Source organism: Armigeres subalbatus, chromosome 3 (genome assembly GCF_024139115.2).
Source record: "Armigeres subalbatus isolate Guangzhou_Male chromosome 3, GZ_Asu_2, whole genome shotgun sequence".
NCBI classification, from domain to species: domain Eukaryota; kingdom Metazoa; phylum Arthropoda; class Insecta; order Diptera; family Culicidae; genus Armigeres; species Armigeres subalbatus.
Window position 1 is genome coordinate 373,894,328 of NC_085141.1, and position 17,168 is coordinate 373,911,495.

Here is a 17,168-nt window from a genome sequence, read left to right on the forward strand (position 1 = left end):
TAAAGCATCGATTTGCTGTCAAATCTTTTCTGGCGCTCAGGCTTCCACATAGAGCAGCGCAATCTGAACAAGATGAATCTTTTGACGATTATGTGTTTCATGTTATGGCACGTTACAAAATGATCTGCTTCTACATCAATCATTAAATCAAACAGAACCTTACTAATATCTTCTCCGGATGTTCTCAGTCGGTCAATATTTGCTGAAAATATGTTCTCCATTTTTGCAAAAAAGGTGTAAGTGTAGGGAGGGGGAGATCCCCCAGCGCCGGACACCTCCCAACACCGGACACTTCTCAAAACGATACTTGCAGAGGTCCTTTCACCATTTAATCTAGTGCAAAGGATAGCTATTTCAAAGTCCTTTACCTGTAGGAAAAAAATGATCTTTAGGTTGAAAGCTTTGTTCAAAATTTAGAATTGTAAAAAAGTGGTCAAATGGTATTCTTGTTTTACCTTACTTTAGAAGGTTTGAATCAACAAGATCAAATTCGATCGGAAGCATTCTAATTATGAGAAGATGGTCAATATCAGTCATATTTTGAATAACGATCATAACGTAATCAGGCGTCAGTGGACATGATAACAGCAGCCCACAACAGCGTGTAGACGAAGACCGATAGTTTAGTAAACAAAGTAAAGTAAACAATGTCTTTCAAACATCCTTTCTCAATTGAAGATCCTGTGAAATGGTAGGCAACGATTTGTTTCCATTTTTGTCGAATACCTACAAGCAGTGTTGTCCTACACTCAGTGCGAAAAAATCTGCTCTTTGATTTTACTCCATCTAAACGATTTTAGAGTCCTAACTAAGTAAGTGCAACTAATAGAGGGATATTTGAATTTTCTAAATGTCATGTCAAACTATTGAAAAAATGCACACCAGAGCCACAGGAGCGCGCGCGCGCTGAAAATACACTCCAGTGAAAACACTCCAATTCAAATATCCCTCTATTAGCTGCACTTATTTAGTTAAGACTTTAAAATCGTTTAGATAGAGTAAAATTAAAGAGCAGAATTTTTTGCACTGAGTGTAGGACAACACTGCCTACAAGCATGAACAGCATAATATGCGTTGCCGATCCAGTGTGGTTAGGTAGAGTAATGTTTCCAAAAAAGTGTTTGTTATTCAAACAATAATCCTGGCCTTGAGCAATGGCCATCTCGTCAAATATCAGGGAACAATCCAAATCCGCATTCATCATGAATGGTATTTTAGACTCTATTAGCTGGTAAACTTCATCGAGCAGTCCAGGTTTAAAGTGAATATGCTGCAAACGTTCGTTGAGTGTTCGAGCACTGGGCAGTCGCAATTTCTTACGTTCTCTTTCGTATAAGTTATGACTCATTTTAAACCTGATAGATTCGCCTGACCATTTATACACTTTGGATACTTGTCCGGATAGTAGCTGGTATTGGTCATCATTGAACAACTGCTTTGATATTTTTTCCGCTGGATGGTCGGTGTACTTATCATACAACTCGTCATATTTTCGCTTTAGGTTAGAATGCTTCATGTCATTGTCCTCTAAAGTTTGTTTAAGTTGCTGAATATCTCTGAAAAAAGTTTAGTTACTCGTTATGAGGCCATACTTTGAACTTACCGTTGTTGTAATTCACATTTAGAGTATAGCACGTTACACGTGTGGCATGACTTTCTTGATCCTTCTGCGGTTGTATATTCGATATGGTCCGGTTTCATCACATTACACTGTCGACTTCCTTCAGGCGAATGAGGCTTCGCCTTTTCTTGAGTTTTTGCATTGAAACCCTTTACGAATGACGTTGTATAGAAGGTTGTATCCACAATCGATAATTGCTGATCTGAAGAATAAAGGTGTCTGTTTCCCATCATCTGCATATTTCATTGTTTCTCATACGTTATTTTCAAAACGTATTTGATCCGCATAACATTTCGGTTAAATTGTACAATATTTGAATAATCTTACCATAACTGTCATCATACATAAAGGTCGGATTGAACAGACTGCTCGGTGGAACCATGCTAGTTACATCGTCGATGGGAAATCTTTTCCTAGAAATATCGCTATTTTCATTGGACACGAGCGAGCTGTCCAAATGTTCACTTGAACGCCATTCCTGAGATGATCGAAACGGCGATGGGAAAACTCGCAATTGAGCTGGAGATTGTAAGGTGGTCCGAAAATATAATGACATTAGATAAAGAAAATAATGTCTAAATCAAATGACAATATTGTTTACCAAGGTTGTTATCATATGCAAGCGTCGCATCAGTTGGGTGTCCGGATGATAAATAACGCGGAGCGATCTCCTGGGAAGATGAAACATGGAGCGGTTGTGGCACAATACGCTAGTAGAAATGTCAAAAAAGAAAAAGTAGAATCACGAAAAAATTTCCACAGCGAGATATCGGATGCAATTCTTTAAATAATTTTAAAAATTTCAAAATGATATGTATTCGATAATAATTCCGGTTCATCCGGTTCTCCTAGCCCATGTACGTTGGATCATGCTGTTCGTAAGTTGCAATCACTTCGGATGTCAGAATGCTTTCACCAGGTGTGGTTTGTAGTTGAGTATTTAGTTGGAACAATTCACGGAACGGTTTCCTCAGAACATGCGTTCGGCGTTGATTTGCATTTCGTTCAATTGGATTTTCTGTGGCTGTCCGCATGTTCATTGCAGGTGAATCGCAGGGAACGTTCATTCGGAAGGTTTGTGTACGAACCGGTTTTTGCACAATAGACCTGTGCAGGAGTTCATCAAATTCACTCACCCGATGGAATTGGACATTTGAGCGGGTCCGCGGGCGACCCGCACAAACGTCATAATTTCTTGGGGGAGTTCATTTTGCGTTAGTCTATTTGAATTGTACTATGATTATCGCTCGGTTCAACGGGAATAGCACTAGGCAGATTCAAAATTTTTCCACCCTGCTTTGCAAAATACAGTTGTGAGTGATCGAAATGATACTGAAAAGAACAAGAAATTAACAGAAAAAATACGCTAAATAACTTGCTCAGGAACATACGCTGCAAAGTCGCATAGAATCTGATAGAGGGAAATCCGGTGGTAATCCGCAAAACTGAAGCCATTTTTGCCGCTGCTTTGATTCTTTCGGAAAGCGGAAAAAACTCACGTTATTTCTGTTAGATTTTCTTCTCCGGCCTTCTAAGGTCTTCTACTTGGCAATGCACTTCATATTTCGTCGATTACGCAGCTATTTTTCACAACTTCTATGAATTTTCGACAGAGCTCCCTGAACGTATAAACCAGAGACGATGATAAATATAGAGACACGCGGAGGATTTAGAAGTATATCTGGCTACCCGGTCAACTACCTAAATAATTGTTATGATTTTGGCAACGCGGAAATTAGAGTGTTCTTCGAGTGACTTATTCAAACAGGTGAACGGCATTTCGTTGGAATCTAAGAGAAGATTTTTTTAAATTCGTTTATTGGTTCTAAATAAAAATGCCATTAAAGTGTTCGGCATCTTTTTGTGAAAACAAACAGGATAGTTCATTGAAGAACGTCAGCTTTTTCCGATTTCCCAAAGACGGCTTGTTACGGAAAAAGTGGGTTGAATTCTGTCGACTACCTCCTAATCAAAACGTGACGGTAAATTCCCGGTTATGCAGCGTAAGTTATCTAAGAAATTGTGTTCGAATTGATAGTAATTATTGCATGACCATCAAACTGCAGCTCCATTTTCATTACGAACGAGATTTATACATAGCCACGGCTGGTGGAAAGTTGCTAACTGCTCCGGGTGCGGTACCATCTTATGATGCTGTTCCGGCTCTGAACCGGAACGAAGAAGTAACAAATGTCGAGGTAAATATTTAAAATAGATTATATTTATTCAATGATCTTTTGTATAGTGTTATTTATATTTACACGTTTTTCCTAGAATACTGAAGAAGTTCCGTATATGACAATCTGCAATCAGCAACTATTGCCGCCAAGCTGCTCCAATGAAACTATTGGAACGACCATTACAGCATATTCTAACGAACAGCTGAGTCGTCCATATTACCAGAGAGACTCGAAAAATGTAAAAAACCCAGGTATGAATATATTGCATGACGGAGCTGCTTTCTAAGCTATAAAATCATCTTTTCTTCATCTCTTAATTTCTCAGACTAATCCGAACCATCCAGAAGCTTCGATACAAAAGTGTACTGAAAGATAAACAACTAAAAAAACTTCGACAAAACTTGCGACGCACCGACAAATGCTTTAAGTGTCAATCGATGACCGCTGTATCGAAACTTTTCAATCCGGAGCAAGTTAGGTTATTAGAAGGCAACATAAAGCGAGTGTCGAAGTGGTCCGAACAAACAATCACGGAAAGCTTAGAAATGCGGTTCGGTTGCGGCACCAAAGGATATAATTACCTAAGAAACAAGAAAAAGTTCCCACTTCCTTCAATTCGCACTCAACAGGAGCATTTACAAAACATACATTTCGACACCGGAATCCTCCATGAAGTTTTTGCGCTTTTGAAGAAAAAGGTTGAATGTATGTCTACCGCTTCGAAGGATTGTGGACTTGTGCTGGACGAAATGGCGATCGACCAAAGTCTCTCATTTTGTTGTAACAATAAAAAATACTTCGGCGACGTGACAGTTACGGGACAGACCGGAAGAGCTACACATGGGTTGATCTTCATGTTGGTAGGAATCCATAGCAGATGGAAGCAAGTAGTGGCTTACTACTTCACAGGAAATTCAATTCCGACGGATTCCTCAAAACGGTCATATGTGATATTGTTCAGAAGGCTGAAAATCTTGGACTCAAAGTACATTTCACCACTTCTGATTGTGGACCGAACAACATCAGAATGTGGAATGACTTTGGTTTAAAACACTCGAGAAATAATGTATTGGAGAGCAACGCACCGAAACATCCTGTCAGAAGTGACGATAATTTCGAAATCCTACCAGATGCAACTCACGTGTTCAAAAGTTGCGTACAAGGGTGGGTAAAAAATCGGTTTGTTTTTCTACCCCAGGACGTAGTCGATGAAAATAATCTGACCACAAATGTAGCTGACGTTTTTCATCTTAAGGACCTAGTCGACTACGAGAAGGGAAAAGGTTTGAAAATGGCATCACGTTTGACATATAAGGAAGTGGATTTCCTTAGTGGAAACAAATTAGATGCTATGAAAGTAGCAAATTCCTATAAGCTAGTCAATCACGATGTTGCCGCCGCATTGCGTTTTATGAGTGCAGAAACTGACAGAAAAGAGCTCCTAGCTACTGCTTTGTGGATTGAGACTGTTTGGCGTTGGTTCAAATTGATGACCTCAAGACAGTTTGAACTAGCTCTCAGTTTGCAAAAACCGGATGTCTACAAGCAAACTATATCATTTCTTCGTTCATACCGCACATTTATTTTCAACTGTCGGGTTGGAATAAAAAAGCGGTGGAAACCATAACAAGCTGCATCAATCTTGTGCACTAATTCTATTTTACGACTACAATACTTTTTCTTGTATGGCGAACGATATAAGGTTTTGTACACGGCCAGATTTACCCAGGACTGCGTGGAGAACATTTTTTCTTTACTTCGATTTAAGCAAAAGCGCCCCACGGCGCTACAGTTTAAAGATAATTTGAAACTTTTATCTGTTTCCCAATTTATGTCAGATATTCCAGGTGCGTCATATGAACACGAAGAACGACAATGGTTGGCGAATTTCAGTGGATGTGTTCGAAATCTCAATTCAGCGGATTCAATGATCGAGCCATCCTGTGATTTGCGTAATGTGGATGATATGATGGAAATCGAATATTCAAACAATGTGTTTGAAGATGTAATTTTTGATAATTCTGAGCGAAACCAAATATATCACATAGGTGGATATATTTTGAATAGCGTTGCAAAGAATTTCACGGTGTGTGATTCTTGCTTTCTACCTTGTGTGAGTGAAACTCCCTTTATGAAGTCTTTTACGAAATTCACAATCCTGAAAGATTATACAGGGACTTCTTTAATTTACATAACTGAGTCGGTGTATTTGTTCTTCGTCGCCCTTGAGCGAATATTTCGTGAAAATATAGCAAGACTCCTCATCACCAATAATAATATTCCTGCTCATCTAGCAACACTAATGATGTCGCTAAAAATTCAAATTTTCGAAGAATGTCACGATATTCGAAGAAAGGTCATTGAGAGATTTATAACGTTTAGGCTTCGTATCTATAAGCCATACAAATCTAGAAAGCAGAGGTTCGATAGTCGATCTATGGCGTTATAGCTTTTTTTTATATCTAATGTCGAATGTAAATATAATGTAAAGCGAATAATGTTAACTGATATGAATAAAAATGTATAATAGTTGAAAGTTTTATTATTTATTTTACTTGTGCTACATTTATTTTTCAGGTACAGCTTTGAAAATATTTTTACGTCAGGGAGTGGTGCTATTAATTTCGGCGATACACAAATACCCGGAAAGCAGAACAGTGATTTAAAACGTCGAAATCCATTGAACTTATTGATGGTTTGGTATAGGGTATTTACCTTCAAGTTTATTTCTTGCAAAGCACAATCCATTTTTTTGGGGTAGGCTGCGATAACGGGGTAGGCTGGATACGAAGTTGGCCTCGTGCAACTCCGCTTCATTTATTATTCGCGTATATAACACACAATCACCGGAAAACATTGATTAACATAAACCTACAAAACGTTAATGGTAAATAAACTCAAATGTAAATTATACTACAATTCACTTAGCACAGAATGTTTTAAGTCCTGGTGTTCCGGCGCGACAAATGTCCACACAGAAACCACAACATCTGAATGTATGATCGGTACAATCAGGATGCTATCAGCAATTTCAGCAGGGCACGATCCAACTTACTGATTAAAAATAACGAGACTGGGATGTAGTGACCATATTTATAGATGGGTTGTTTCACAGCTCGAAGCACTAAGTTTCCGATAAATGCATGATCCTTATCCTCCAGATGCTTCATTTCCTGGTCCGATCCGGTGTATTTTTCCGCGATGAAGTGAAACTTTGTTGTTTTCATAAAGCTGAGCATCCTTCCGTTCACGTTTACAAGCAAAAACAACAGGTTGCTAGATGTAGGTAAACTTATTTAAACATTATACTCTCATATACAAATTTATTTACTTACCAACTTATTTTAAATCTTGTTTGAAATAATTACAATACTCCTCAAACACTTCATCACAAAACTTGCATGTTTATTTACATTGTTCGATTGGTACCGCGTTTGACGGTTCGATTGGTACTTTCGGCTTCAGTCTGCGCGGGTCTCTATCTATAAACAACGTCTCTGGTATAAACAACCAGAGACGTTGTTTATAGATAGAGACACGCGCAGACTGAAGCCAATCAGGCAAATCAGCTGCAAATTTCAAACATCTAAAATTAGATCAAATGGTTTTTGGTTTCAAGAACTGATGAAAATGGGTTCAAGTGAGTGAATCAATGTGAAAAAAATTGTGCAGGTAACAATAAACAACAACGATGAAGTGACGGACAAAGTAAAATTATTTAGCTAGGCGGCAAATGTTGGCAGCTATGGTAAACAAACCATGCAGCGTTGCCGAATCGACAATTAAAATTTTCGCATATCTCTCATTATAGGATCCCTACCGAGAAGGTGCTGCACGTGTGAATCGGCCTGAAAAATTCACCCGATGTTCGTTCAAAACCGGGCAAATGTTAAGCCAATCTTGAAAAACAGCACTTTTTCGATTTTTTGTTTTAAATTTTAAAAATATTTAGAAGCGGTAAAAAATATGGGTTCTTTGAGAAAATTGACCTTAAATAAAATAAAGAATCTATTGAGCGAATAAAAATTTTCGACGGGAAAGGTCAAATCCGAAAAAAGAATCTACCGAATTATTTGCGGTTATCGTTGATTTGCGATTATCGTCAAGGAAATATTTGCACTCTTAGCTGGACCGTAACAGAAAGATGTTGAACAAGTAGCTTTAAGGCAAAATTGATGATAATGACTATATACCGAGCGACTATCGGAGATAAGCCATCACAACGGAAACCCATATACAGAATTCGACTAACAAAATGGCGTCCAAGTAGATCATGACTTTTGGCGACTATTGCCAAAAATATGGCACAACCATCCATGCCAGTAGGAAGAGGACGCCTTACAAGACGAGCGATAGATAGAGGTCGACTGCCAAGATGATGATTGTGGTCATCTTCAAATAACGTTGGCTGTACAGTATTTTGTTGATGAACTAGCTGCTCGGAATGAACAAGACCCGCGTAATAGTAGTAGTTAACCTCCGAACACAGCCTTGCTGCGGTAAAAGGATCCATGTCACTCTGGACGATTGTTTTACCTTTTACCTGCCTACAATAGAGATGGAAAACCACGAAAAATATCCTGCTTGAATTAAAACGTTTGGCTCTCATTGACACTTTTCTCCACTCAATATCTGAATGGTGATGACAAACATGGCAAAAAAAATATGGTCCCCAACATAAAATAAGCGAGAACAACGCGCTTTATCAAGCCCCCTCAGTGAAGGCCGCCTCTCCGAATCAGTTTTTTTTTTCAACTTATATACAAGTGCGATAGTTTTGTTTTCATGGCTTGTTATGATTCGAAGAGGTTTCTGCCTCTCTTTTATCGTTGTTCGTTATCTATTGAGTGCGATTTCTGCAAACCCTGCTGACACTGTATTGATTTACAAAATACAGTTTTGCTTCTCACGCCATGCGATCAATAGCTAAGTGTTATCGTTGGTATCAAACAGCGTGTTACATTACTAGAATATGCTAAAATAGCATTTCACTTGGAATATAGCAACAAGCATGCTATCTATTTCACTACAACTTCCCTCAATTGAAAATTATTATTTATTTATTTTTATCTCGTAAACTACAGTAGATGAATTTTATCGATAATATTACTAACATGTAATTTATTATTTGTTTTATTTCAGGTATGATTACGCAACACCTTATAGTGAGGGGTACAGTGAGGATAACTTACCGCAGCAAGCAGTAAGGTAATGGAACCACATTATTTCGAATTTCGGTTATTGGTCAAATGTACATATAGATAGCATTCAGCATTTACCATACATTTTGGCATATCATTACAACGCTTTTTGTATACATGAAGTTAGGAGTTCAACAGCTCATATTACACATTAGAATGTTTCAGTAATTTTTGGATGACTATTTATAAATTATTTCTTCGTTTCGCTAAGTTTATGTTGTCTTCCACGTTGCGCTACTTTCTTTGATAATGGCAAAGACTGTAAAAAAAGGAAGATCTAATGAAAAAAAGTGAAACTTAGTGGTTTTGTGTGATCTTCCATTTGTTGTCCAGTTGTTTTGGTATATTATTGTTTGCTACCATGAAAAAAAAAATTTTTGGCAAAACATTTCTCCAACTGCTGATTCCTAATTCCCATGACAGCATTGCCAACAAACCAGATCGAACAAGTCCCGGTCGGTACAATTATCCAGAAACCCCAGATCGATCTCTACGAACTGCAGACTGCCATTTAAATGCAGTTCTCCGAGATCATCGCCGTCGTGCAACCTACTTTGGGGCGCTGATCACGCTGCCGCAACCGCGGCCCGCCACACACCAACGCCGCCACCGCGCAGCCGCCTGGAGGACAACAACATATTTCCATCGATTCCTCTCCGCATGGATATTTGTTTACAACTTGCCAGTCTCTCTTGCATGCTGTTGCGGTGAGTTCGGCGGCTGTGGCGGCGCATCGTGCTTCCCTTCCATTCGTGCTTTCCAGCTTAGCAGTGATGCTGCACCGACCGATCTCCACCCAAAACAGAGCCGACCGGTCGAAGTGGTGGGCACGGGATGCAGGAATCGAAACACCCAAAAGGGGAGCAAAAAGCTCCACGTCTCTCCAAATCTTGCGCGCCACACGCTTAAAATCAATAACACAGAGATGTGTTTGCATCACACAAAACGGACCTAATGCGGAACATCCCCTAGATGAGCGATAGTTACACAGCCACAAAAATAGCTCGTGTGGTTTTATTGAAGCTTGGATTTCAATTTTTTTAACAGTATTTGGTTCCTCATGAAACAAGGAATCTGTACAAACATTAACATGTTGAAAAGGACCGTTATCACGACCGTACGAGGCATTTTTGTGCCTGTGTAACTGTCGCTCATCTAGGGGATGTTCCGCATTAGGTCCGTTTTGTGTGATGCAAACACATCTCTGTGTTATTGATTTTAAGCGTGCATGTCATCATCGCAACGCGCGCGTATTGTTGTCGTGGTCGCGTTCGACTACCATGGGAGTGGTCAGGATTTGTTTTTTTTTCTGAAGAGGGGTCCCATGTTATCAATGCCGTGAACAACTACATATTATAGTATTTTAATTGAAATTTGAAAATTCTAAGTTGATTTCATAAAAAATATAATGAATAAAAAATTAGCTTTAAAATATTATTAGGACGTTTTTGATAATATTTAAACTTCCTTTACTTGAAAAAAAAGCTGCAGTTCTTTTTTTTTTAATTTTTTTCTAACCATGGAAGCTCGATTCTAAGATTAATTCTAAGGTACTCTCCCTGAACCAACTTCTTTCCATTTAGACTGCTATACATAGTTTTTTTCCTTCATTTTTATAACCAAATATGCCCACGGTGCTCCCCTGACCGTTATTAACAAAAAAAATTTTTCCATCCAAACTAATACCCGAAGCTGAATTCTGGGGCTATACTGCATCTCTGGACGAAATTTGAAAAAAAAATCGTAGGGCCCGTTTTCTAGTTACACCCTTTTTAAGACGTAACTGTATGATATCGATGAAAATCAATATAATATCTCGTCTTATGCATATTTGTCAACTTCCATTGAGTCGTCAACAATAAAAGTACATCCGATTCTTTTTTTACACGGAGGATGCGTTCCGCTTAAAAAAAGTTTCCAGTTCAAAATTTTAAAATCCATGTAAAAAAAGTGATTTCTCGAATCATGCAAAATGGAGCAACTTTGCAAACATTTTGTATAGGATTTTTTACACGGCCGTGTACAAAAAATCCGTGTAAAACAGAATCGGGTGTAGTTTGCTGATATGTCAGTTGCATACTGCAATGATGTACAAGCTTTATTCAATGTATTAAAAACAGTAGACATATCCTTGACGAAAATGTGTTTATTAAAAATGGTATCGATTTAAATAATTCCAGATCAAACCAAAATTTCAAAACCTGGCGACAATCGGCTACAAGTGCTGTCTTTGTATCCACACTTATTACCTGGAAAATTCGAACCGTATTTATATGGGACAGCTTGTTAAATTGAACGATTTTGAGTACATTATCGCAGGTGACCTTAAGATTATAAACCTGATAATAGGAATAATGACTAATTGCGAGGCCGAGAAAAACTTGAGAGCGGCATTTCCAGGACTATTGTAAATATTCAGCTACTAATAAAAATTGAAAAAGTCGGGCATGCTGCGAAAAATACATCTTATTCCCGACAAGGACAGTGATTCTATATTGATGAAGTGTCCTCCTCTTTCAATCCACGTGAACACTCTTTGTTCGTTAACGTTACATAAAAGCAGTGTTAAAACGAACTGGGCAGATTTATGGGTTTATGGTGTAGGGTTATGTCTGACACCTCAAAGGTGTCTTATGCGGCTTCACTGAGCATACCACGATCTTCTCGATGCTGCGCACATTTAGTAAAATAATGCGGATTTGAGAAAGTTTGTTGACGTATGTATGGATGAAGCTTTAGTAAAGAACAGATGGGTTACTGCACCTTGAACGCATGTACCCATACCAATATCAATTTAAAACATAGAATTGAAGGGCAAATTACGTTGCTCTTATTTTTGTTATTTTTTTCAGCAGTAAGCATGCACGAGAGCATTGAAAATGACACGTATCAAGTCAAAATCAATAACTTTTATCTAGAATAACTGTTATCATAATTGTGTTTTTATATAGACAAGTAGCCCTTAATGGACCTTAAAACTTTTTTCTAATATGTCATTTCTCTAAATCTAAAATTGTTGGCGTTATCGGAGCATGTTATTAATAGTGGTACAATGTGAATGACATCTGTGGTTTTTGTTTAAAGGTTTTGAAGCATTTTCGATTCGTCAATTATCTTCCCCTGAATGTGAAACGGTTGATACGGCTGTCCCCGTTTCTTCCTTTCGTAGATTTAAAACTCTTCGTTGATCATGTTATTTATTACTAAATAATCTGATTGCCGGGGATTTCTGAATTTTCTCCCAAATTCAAGCCAGCACGGTGGGCCTGACCGTTTCAATACTTGTGTCATATTTATGATATGCTGCAAATATTAATGTAGACAAGAAAATGATCGGAAATACAACCGACATTTCCAGGATGCTTTTCAATACTGGCTGTGCGTGTGCTAAGACAAGACAAGACAAAGGTTTTGAAGCATTTTCAAAATGTTTTCAACTCCTCATATAAACTTTCACCTGGATTCTATGTCGCAATTGATAAGTTCGTTGTCTCCTGGGAAAGTTAGGATCTTCCGAAGACCTCCAAATATCATATCACAAAGTTTCATATAAAAGGATTTTTTAATACATTCGGCCATGGGCAGGGATGGCACAATGAGCATATATCGGCATATACGCCGAAGTTGTAAAAAACCCATCTATTGCGAGCTTAAATTCATTGTGAAAAGAAGATATGTGTGCATTTGATATTGTCCATTTAATTTAAACATAAATGAAAAGGGTTAATCATACGTAGTTGGCTAAAATTGAATGTAGACTTGTTAAGATGAAGCTAATCTTATTTTTAAATGTTCTTAGACAAATCTCATATTACTTATCGTCATAGTCAACAATTTTGTATAAAATTCTAATGGCTGTAACAAAAAAAAATCTTTTTTTATCGCTGACGACGCCTTGGAAGTTGAGAAAGTACACATACACAAGTACACAAGTACACATGTTATACACAGAATTCTGTTTTTCACACGATTTTGTTTCGGTCGTATTTTTGATCGTGTGGCTTGAATTTACCACTAATAATCCAGAGAAAAGTCAGATGGTTATTTATATACGATAAACATTTTAGATGGGAATAGCAACTTAGAATATTTAGATCGTGTTGAAACTGAATCCTGTGCATTTCTTCGATATATATCAGTTACGTCTTAAAAAGGGCGTAGCTCCAAAACGGGCCCTACGATTTTTTTCAAATTTCGTCCAGAGATGCAGTATAGCCCCAGAATTCAGCTCCGAGTATTAGTTTTGATGGAGAATTTTTGTTGTTAATAACGGTCAGGGGAGCACCGTGATGCCAATTATTGTTCGACAACAATAATAAAACTTTGGAAATATTTTTCTGAGTGAACATTTTTTAACTGGTTCGACTTTTTTTTCAATTCACTTGTCATAAGACAAGTTAGTACTATTCCATTTGATTCCATCACTTTAGTGGAATTAAATTGAATAGTACGATATCGTACTATCACATCCGAAATCACTATATTATCAATTCAGTGCAAATCCGAATTATAGCCGCTAACGAAGTTGGATTTTTCTCACAATCCATACGTTAAACCTAACTTCGGAAGTAGTGCGCTGTTTTCATTTGGTGATTTGCTATACAGCGCACCACTTCCGAAATTAGGTTTAACGTATGGATTGTGAGAAAAATCCAATTTAGATAGCGGCTATAATTCGGTTTTCTACTGAATTTATAATATTACCGATTTATTCCCATTTTCGTTACATTATTGCCCCCTCCTAACACACCGATGTCACCACGGCGGTGTACGCTGCCTTCATGGCCTACTCTGTTCACCACGTCGTCGTCGTCATAGCTACCAACGCAGCCGGCGTCCTTTCCTTGTTGATCAGTCTTGTTCGGTGCATCATCAAGCTCCGCGGTCAATGACGTGTCCAACGTCCGACCGGATTGCCACCAGAGCAACGTAACCGCAGAATCGCATTTATGCTCGACGTGTGACTCTGTGCGCTGTGTTGCACTGTTCGCCATAGCCAGCCAGCTTCCTCTTCACAAATTTTTAATGATCCATGCAGTGCACCAACAATAACAACAATGACTCTTTCGAAAATTTCCATCGAGCGTTGACTTTGGAAGAATGTTGCACTGCTTTTTACGCTGAAAAAAGTCTGAACGGAACGTGGGACGCGATTCGCGAAAGATACTCATTGCGTTCCACGAGAAACGTTCTACTTAGTAATTCATAAAAAGCGGAAATTGATGGATTTTTTGAATCTAACTTACATGTTTTGTTAGGGATACATTTATTAAAAATGTCGCCGTTAAAGCAATGATCAAGGGTATGTATTGTTGAATGGAATCCACTTATAAATCCAATTGGTCGTACAATGCTAAACTCTGTTGTTTAAAACTGAACCGCTTAATGAAGACCGAAACAAATTATCGTTGAAGTTCTAATGGAATCTACGTTTCATTACAAACACAGCTTCGAGGAAAACACTCCGTAAACCAGTTATAGCACGTACCGCATGCTGGTTGATCACTTCAGTCGCAAATAAGATATTCATCGCAGAACACAACAATGCGGTAAAAACATTGGAAAGTTCAATCACTTTTGGTCGATCTGTTTCGTCTCGTCGATTGTTTGTTTTTGGTATATTTCCTCTTTCAGTAATCTTCTTTGAAGTTGCAAATTGTCAAGTTCGTGGGAAAGATCCAACCCTGACTGGTAATACAAAAAGTACGCCTGCTTTTGTAAAACTCGCAGATGCCGGCCTACTGTAGCGTTTTCGATCGACCATTCACTAGCGCTGCAGCAAATCAGTTGCAACAATGTTACGGTGGCCTACTGTGATGACCATTAGACGCGAAAGCCGGCGCCGCCAGCTTATTTGCATTTCCGCATTCCTCTGCTCGTTGTTGCGAATATTTTCTAGTGTGTCAAATGAAGATGCGAAACCACCCGTTCCCACCCCATCAGCTAGCAGCGAAAATGAGGTCATTGAACCCAGGTTGCCGATCATCAAAAAAATGCGTCAAAGAAATGCCATCACGTTGTTGTTGTTGACCATCACCGAAGCCGCCACCACCGTTTCTTGCATTGTTGCGACGTCTTTTGTATACACATACACATTATATTGCGCCCATTCTCCTTCGCCCATGAATTTGTCGTCAGAGTCTTTCATTAGCATAAATAGCCACACACAAACAGTCCACGACGACGACCACAGCGCGGTGCTGCTCGATGGGCGCGATCCAGGAAGCCATTTGTTAGCGAAAAGGCTTCCCGCTGGGCTTGACCAACAACCGGTGCCGGTGCGATGTGGATCGGAGAGTGTTTGTTTGTTGTCGCCGGTTCGCGTGATAAACGCCGCATTTCACCAGGTTTCTAGAGCCAGTCCGTTTCTTCGCGTGCCACCCTCCCCTCCCGAGCTGCCGGCCGGTCGGCGAGTCTCTCCTCTCTCTCTCTCTCTAATATAATAACAACACAACACAAAAAACCGGACTGGTGGTGATCCTGACGACGGTGGTGGAATATGGATCGGCTAATTGTAGGTTATGTTTTGAGTTTTGAAAAAAGAAAACATAATTAATCCACCAAGCTGTATTGATGATTTTCTCGTGTATTCAAAGACTAAAATAAAAACTCTCCCTTTAAAATTAGAAATTTCTACTAAAAAATAGGAAATTGCCAATAAAGAAATAGGGTATGGGCAATAAAGAAATATGAAATTTCCACAAATAATTTCGAATTTTCAAAAAAAAAAATCGAAACGAAAACTGCAATTATAACAGAAGAATTTTTCATAAATATATCAAAAAGTTCCACGGAAAAAAATACACAATTTCCGTAAATAGATAAATATTAGCAATAAACAACTACAAAATTTTCAACATTTTTTTTTCACCAAAGAATTAAAAACTATCCATGAAAAAATCAATAAAAAAAATAAAAAAATAAAAAAAAATATATTAGAAAACAATAAAACTGAGCATTTTTCCATAGATGACAAAAGTGTTTAAAATTCGAAACCTTGCTTTTTCTGTTTTTATATGGATTTTTTTTATTTTTTATCGCTCTTTATTGAGTATTTTGTGGAAAACTGTAAATTTTTTATTTATTGCTTCTTCTTCTTCTTATTGGCATTACATCCCCACACTGGGACAGAGCCGCCTTGCAGCTTAGCCATTATTTATTGCTAATATTGATTTATTTTGGGAAAATTTGTAAATTCTGAAATAAATTTGTAAAATCTGAAATCTGAAGAATTACTGATAGGTCACATTCGCTTATAATTATTGTAACACTAGCAGACCCGACGAACTTCGTTTCGCCTAAAATTGATTTATTTTCTGATTAGATCTCGAGTTATGAAGAAATTGATGTTTCATTTGTATGGGAGCCCCCCTTTCCAAAGCGGGAGGGGTCTCGAACCATCTTAAGAACCTTCCCCGGCCCCAAAAACCTCTACATACAAATTTTCACGTCGATCGGTTCAGTAGTTTCCGAGTCTATAAGGCACAGACAGACAGAAATTCATTTGTATGTATATAGAAGAGAAGATTTCCTACCGAACGCAACATGTTGTGAGCAAATCGAATGAGTACACTCTAACTTTCACCTACTCAGTGACTGAGTAAAATTGTATTGCCATCTCTTTTCTTCCCACGGATATTTTACTCAATTTCCGTCAAAAGCAGGATTACTCATAGTTTTGAGTTGTCCTGCTTTTAACGGAAATTGAGTAAAATTTCCGTGAGATAGAAAGAGAGAGCAATACAATTTTACTCAGTCACTGAGTAGGTGAAAGTTAGCGTGTATAGGTGCCAAAAAATTCACTTGCCACTAAAAGCTCAAAATAATTTTCTTAGCCAAAACATTTTTTTCCCCGAACACATTTTAAAATTTGTATATTGGCAGCTCATAGTACTGTGAAATCACTTTTTACGAATCTATGTCAAGAGGTCGAAAGGACAAAAGGTCGAAGGGACAAAAGGTCAAAGGGACACAAGGTCGAAGGGACAAATGGTCGAAAGGACAAAAGGTCGAAAGGACAAAAGGTCGGAGGGACAAAAGGTCAAAAGAAACAAAGGTCTAAAGGACAAAGCGTTGAAAGGACAAAAGGTTGAAATGTCGAAGATCAAAAGGTCGAAAGGACAAAAGGTCGAAGGAATAGAAGGTAAAAAAATGACAAAAGGTTGA

At 38.2% G+C, this 17,168-nt stretch overlaps 1 protein-coding gene across 6 annotated transcripts in view; it reads left to right on the forward strand.

The window, feature by feature from the left end:
- The window catches only part of LOC134226502 (insulin-like growth factor 2 mRNA-binding protein 1), a 319,847-nt gene that overhangs the window by 245,519 nt on the left and 57,160 nt on the right, over positions 1-17,168 (forward strand). For 4 of the 6 annotated variants that reach the window (XR_009983491.1, XM_062707316.1, XM_062707315.1 and 1 more), the window contains one exon: positions 8,944-9,009. The exons of the other annotated variants lie outside the window; for them this stretch is intronic. Coding sequence is in view for 3 of the 4 variants with exons in the window: in XM_062707316.1 (XP_062563300.1) it covers positions 8,944-9,009 (66 nt within the window). In the remaining variant the exon portion in view is untranslated. The remainder of the gene's footprint in view (positions 1-8,943; positions 9,010-17,168) is intronic. 6 annotated transcript variants of the gene reach the window in all.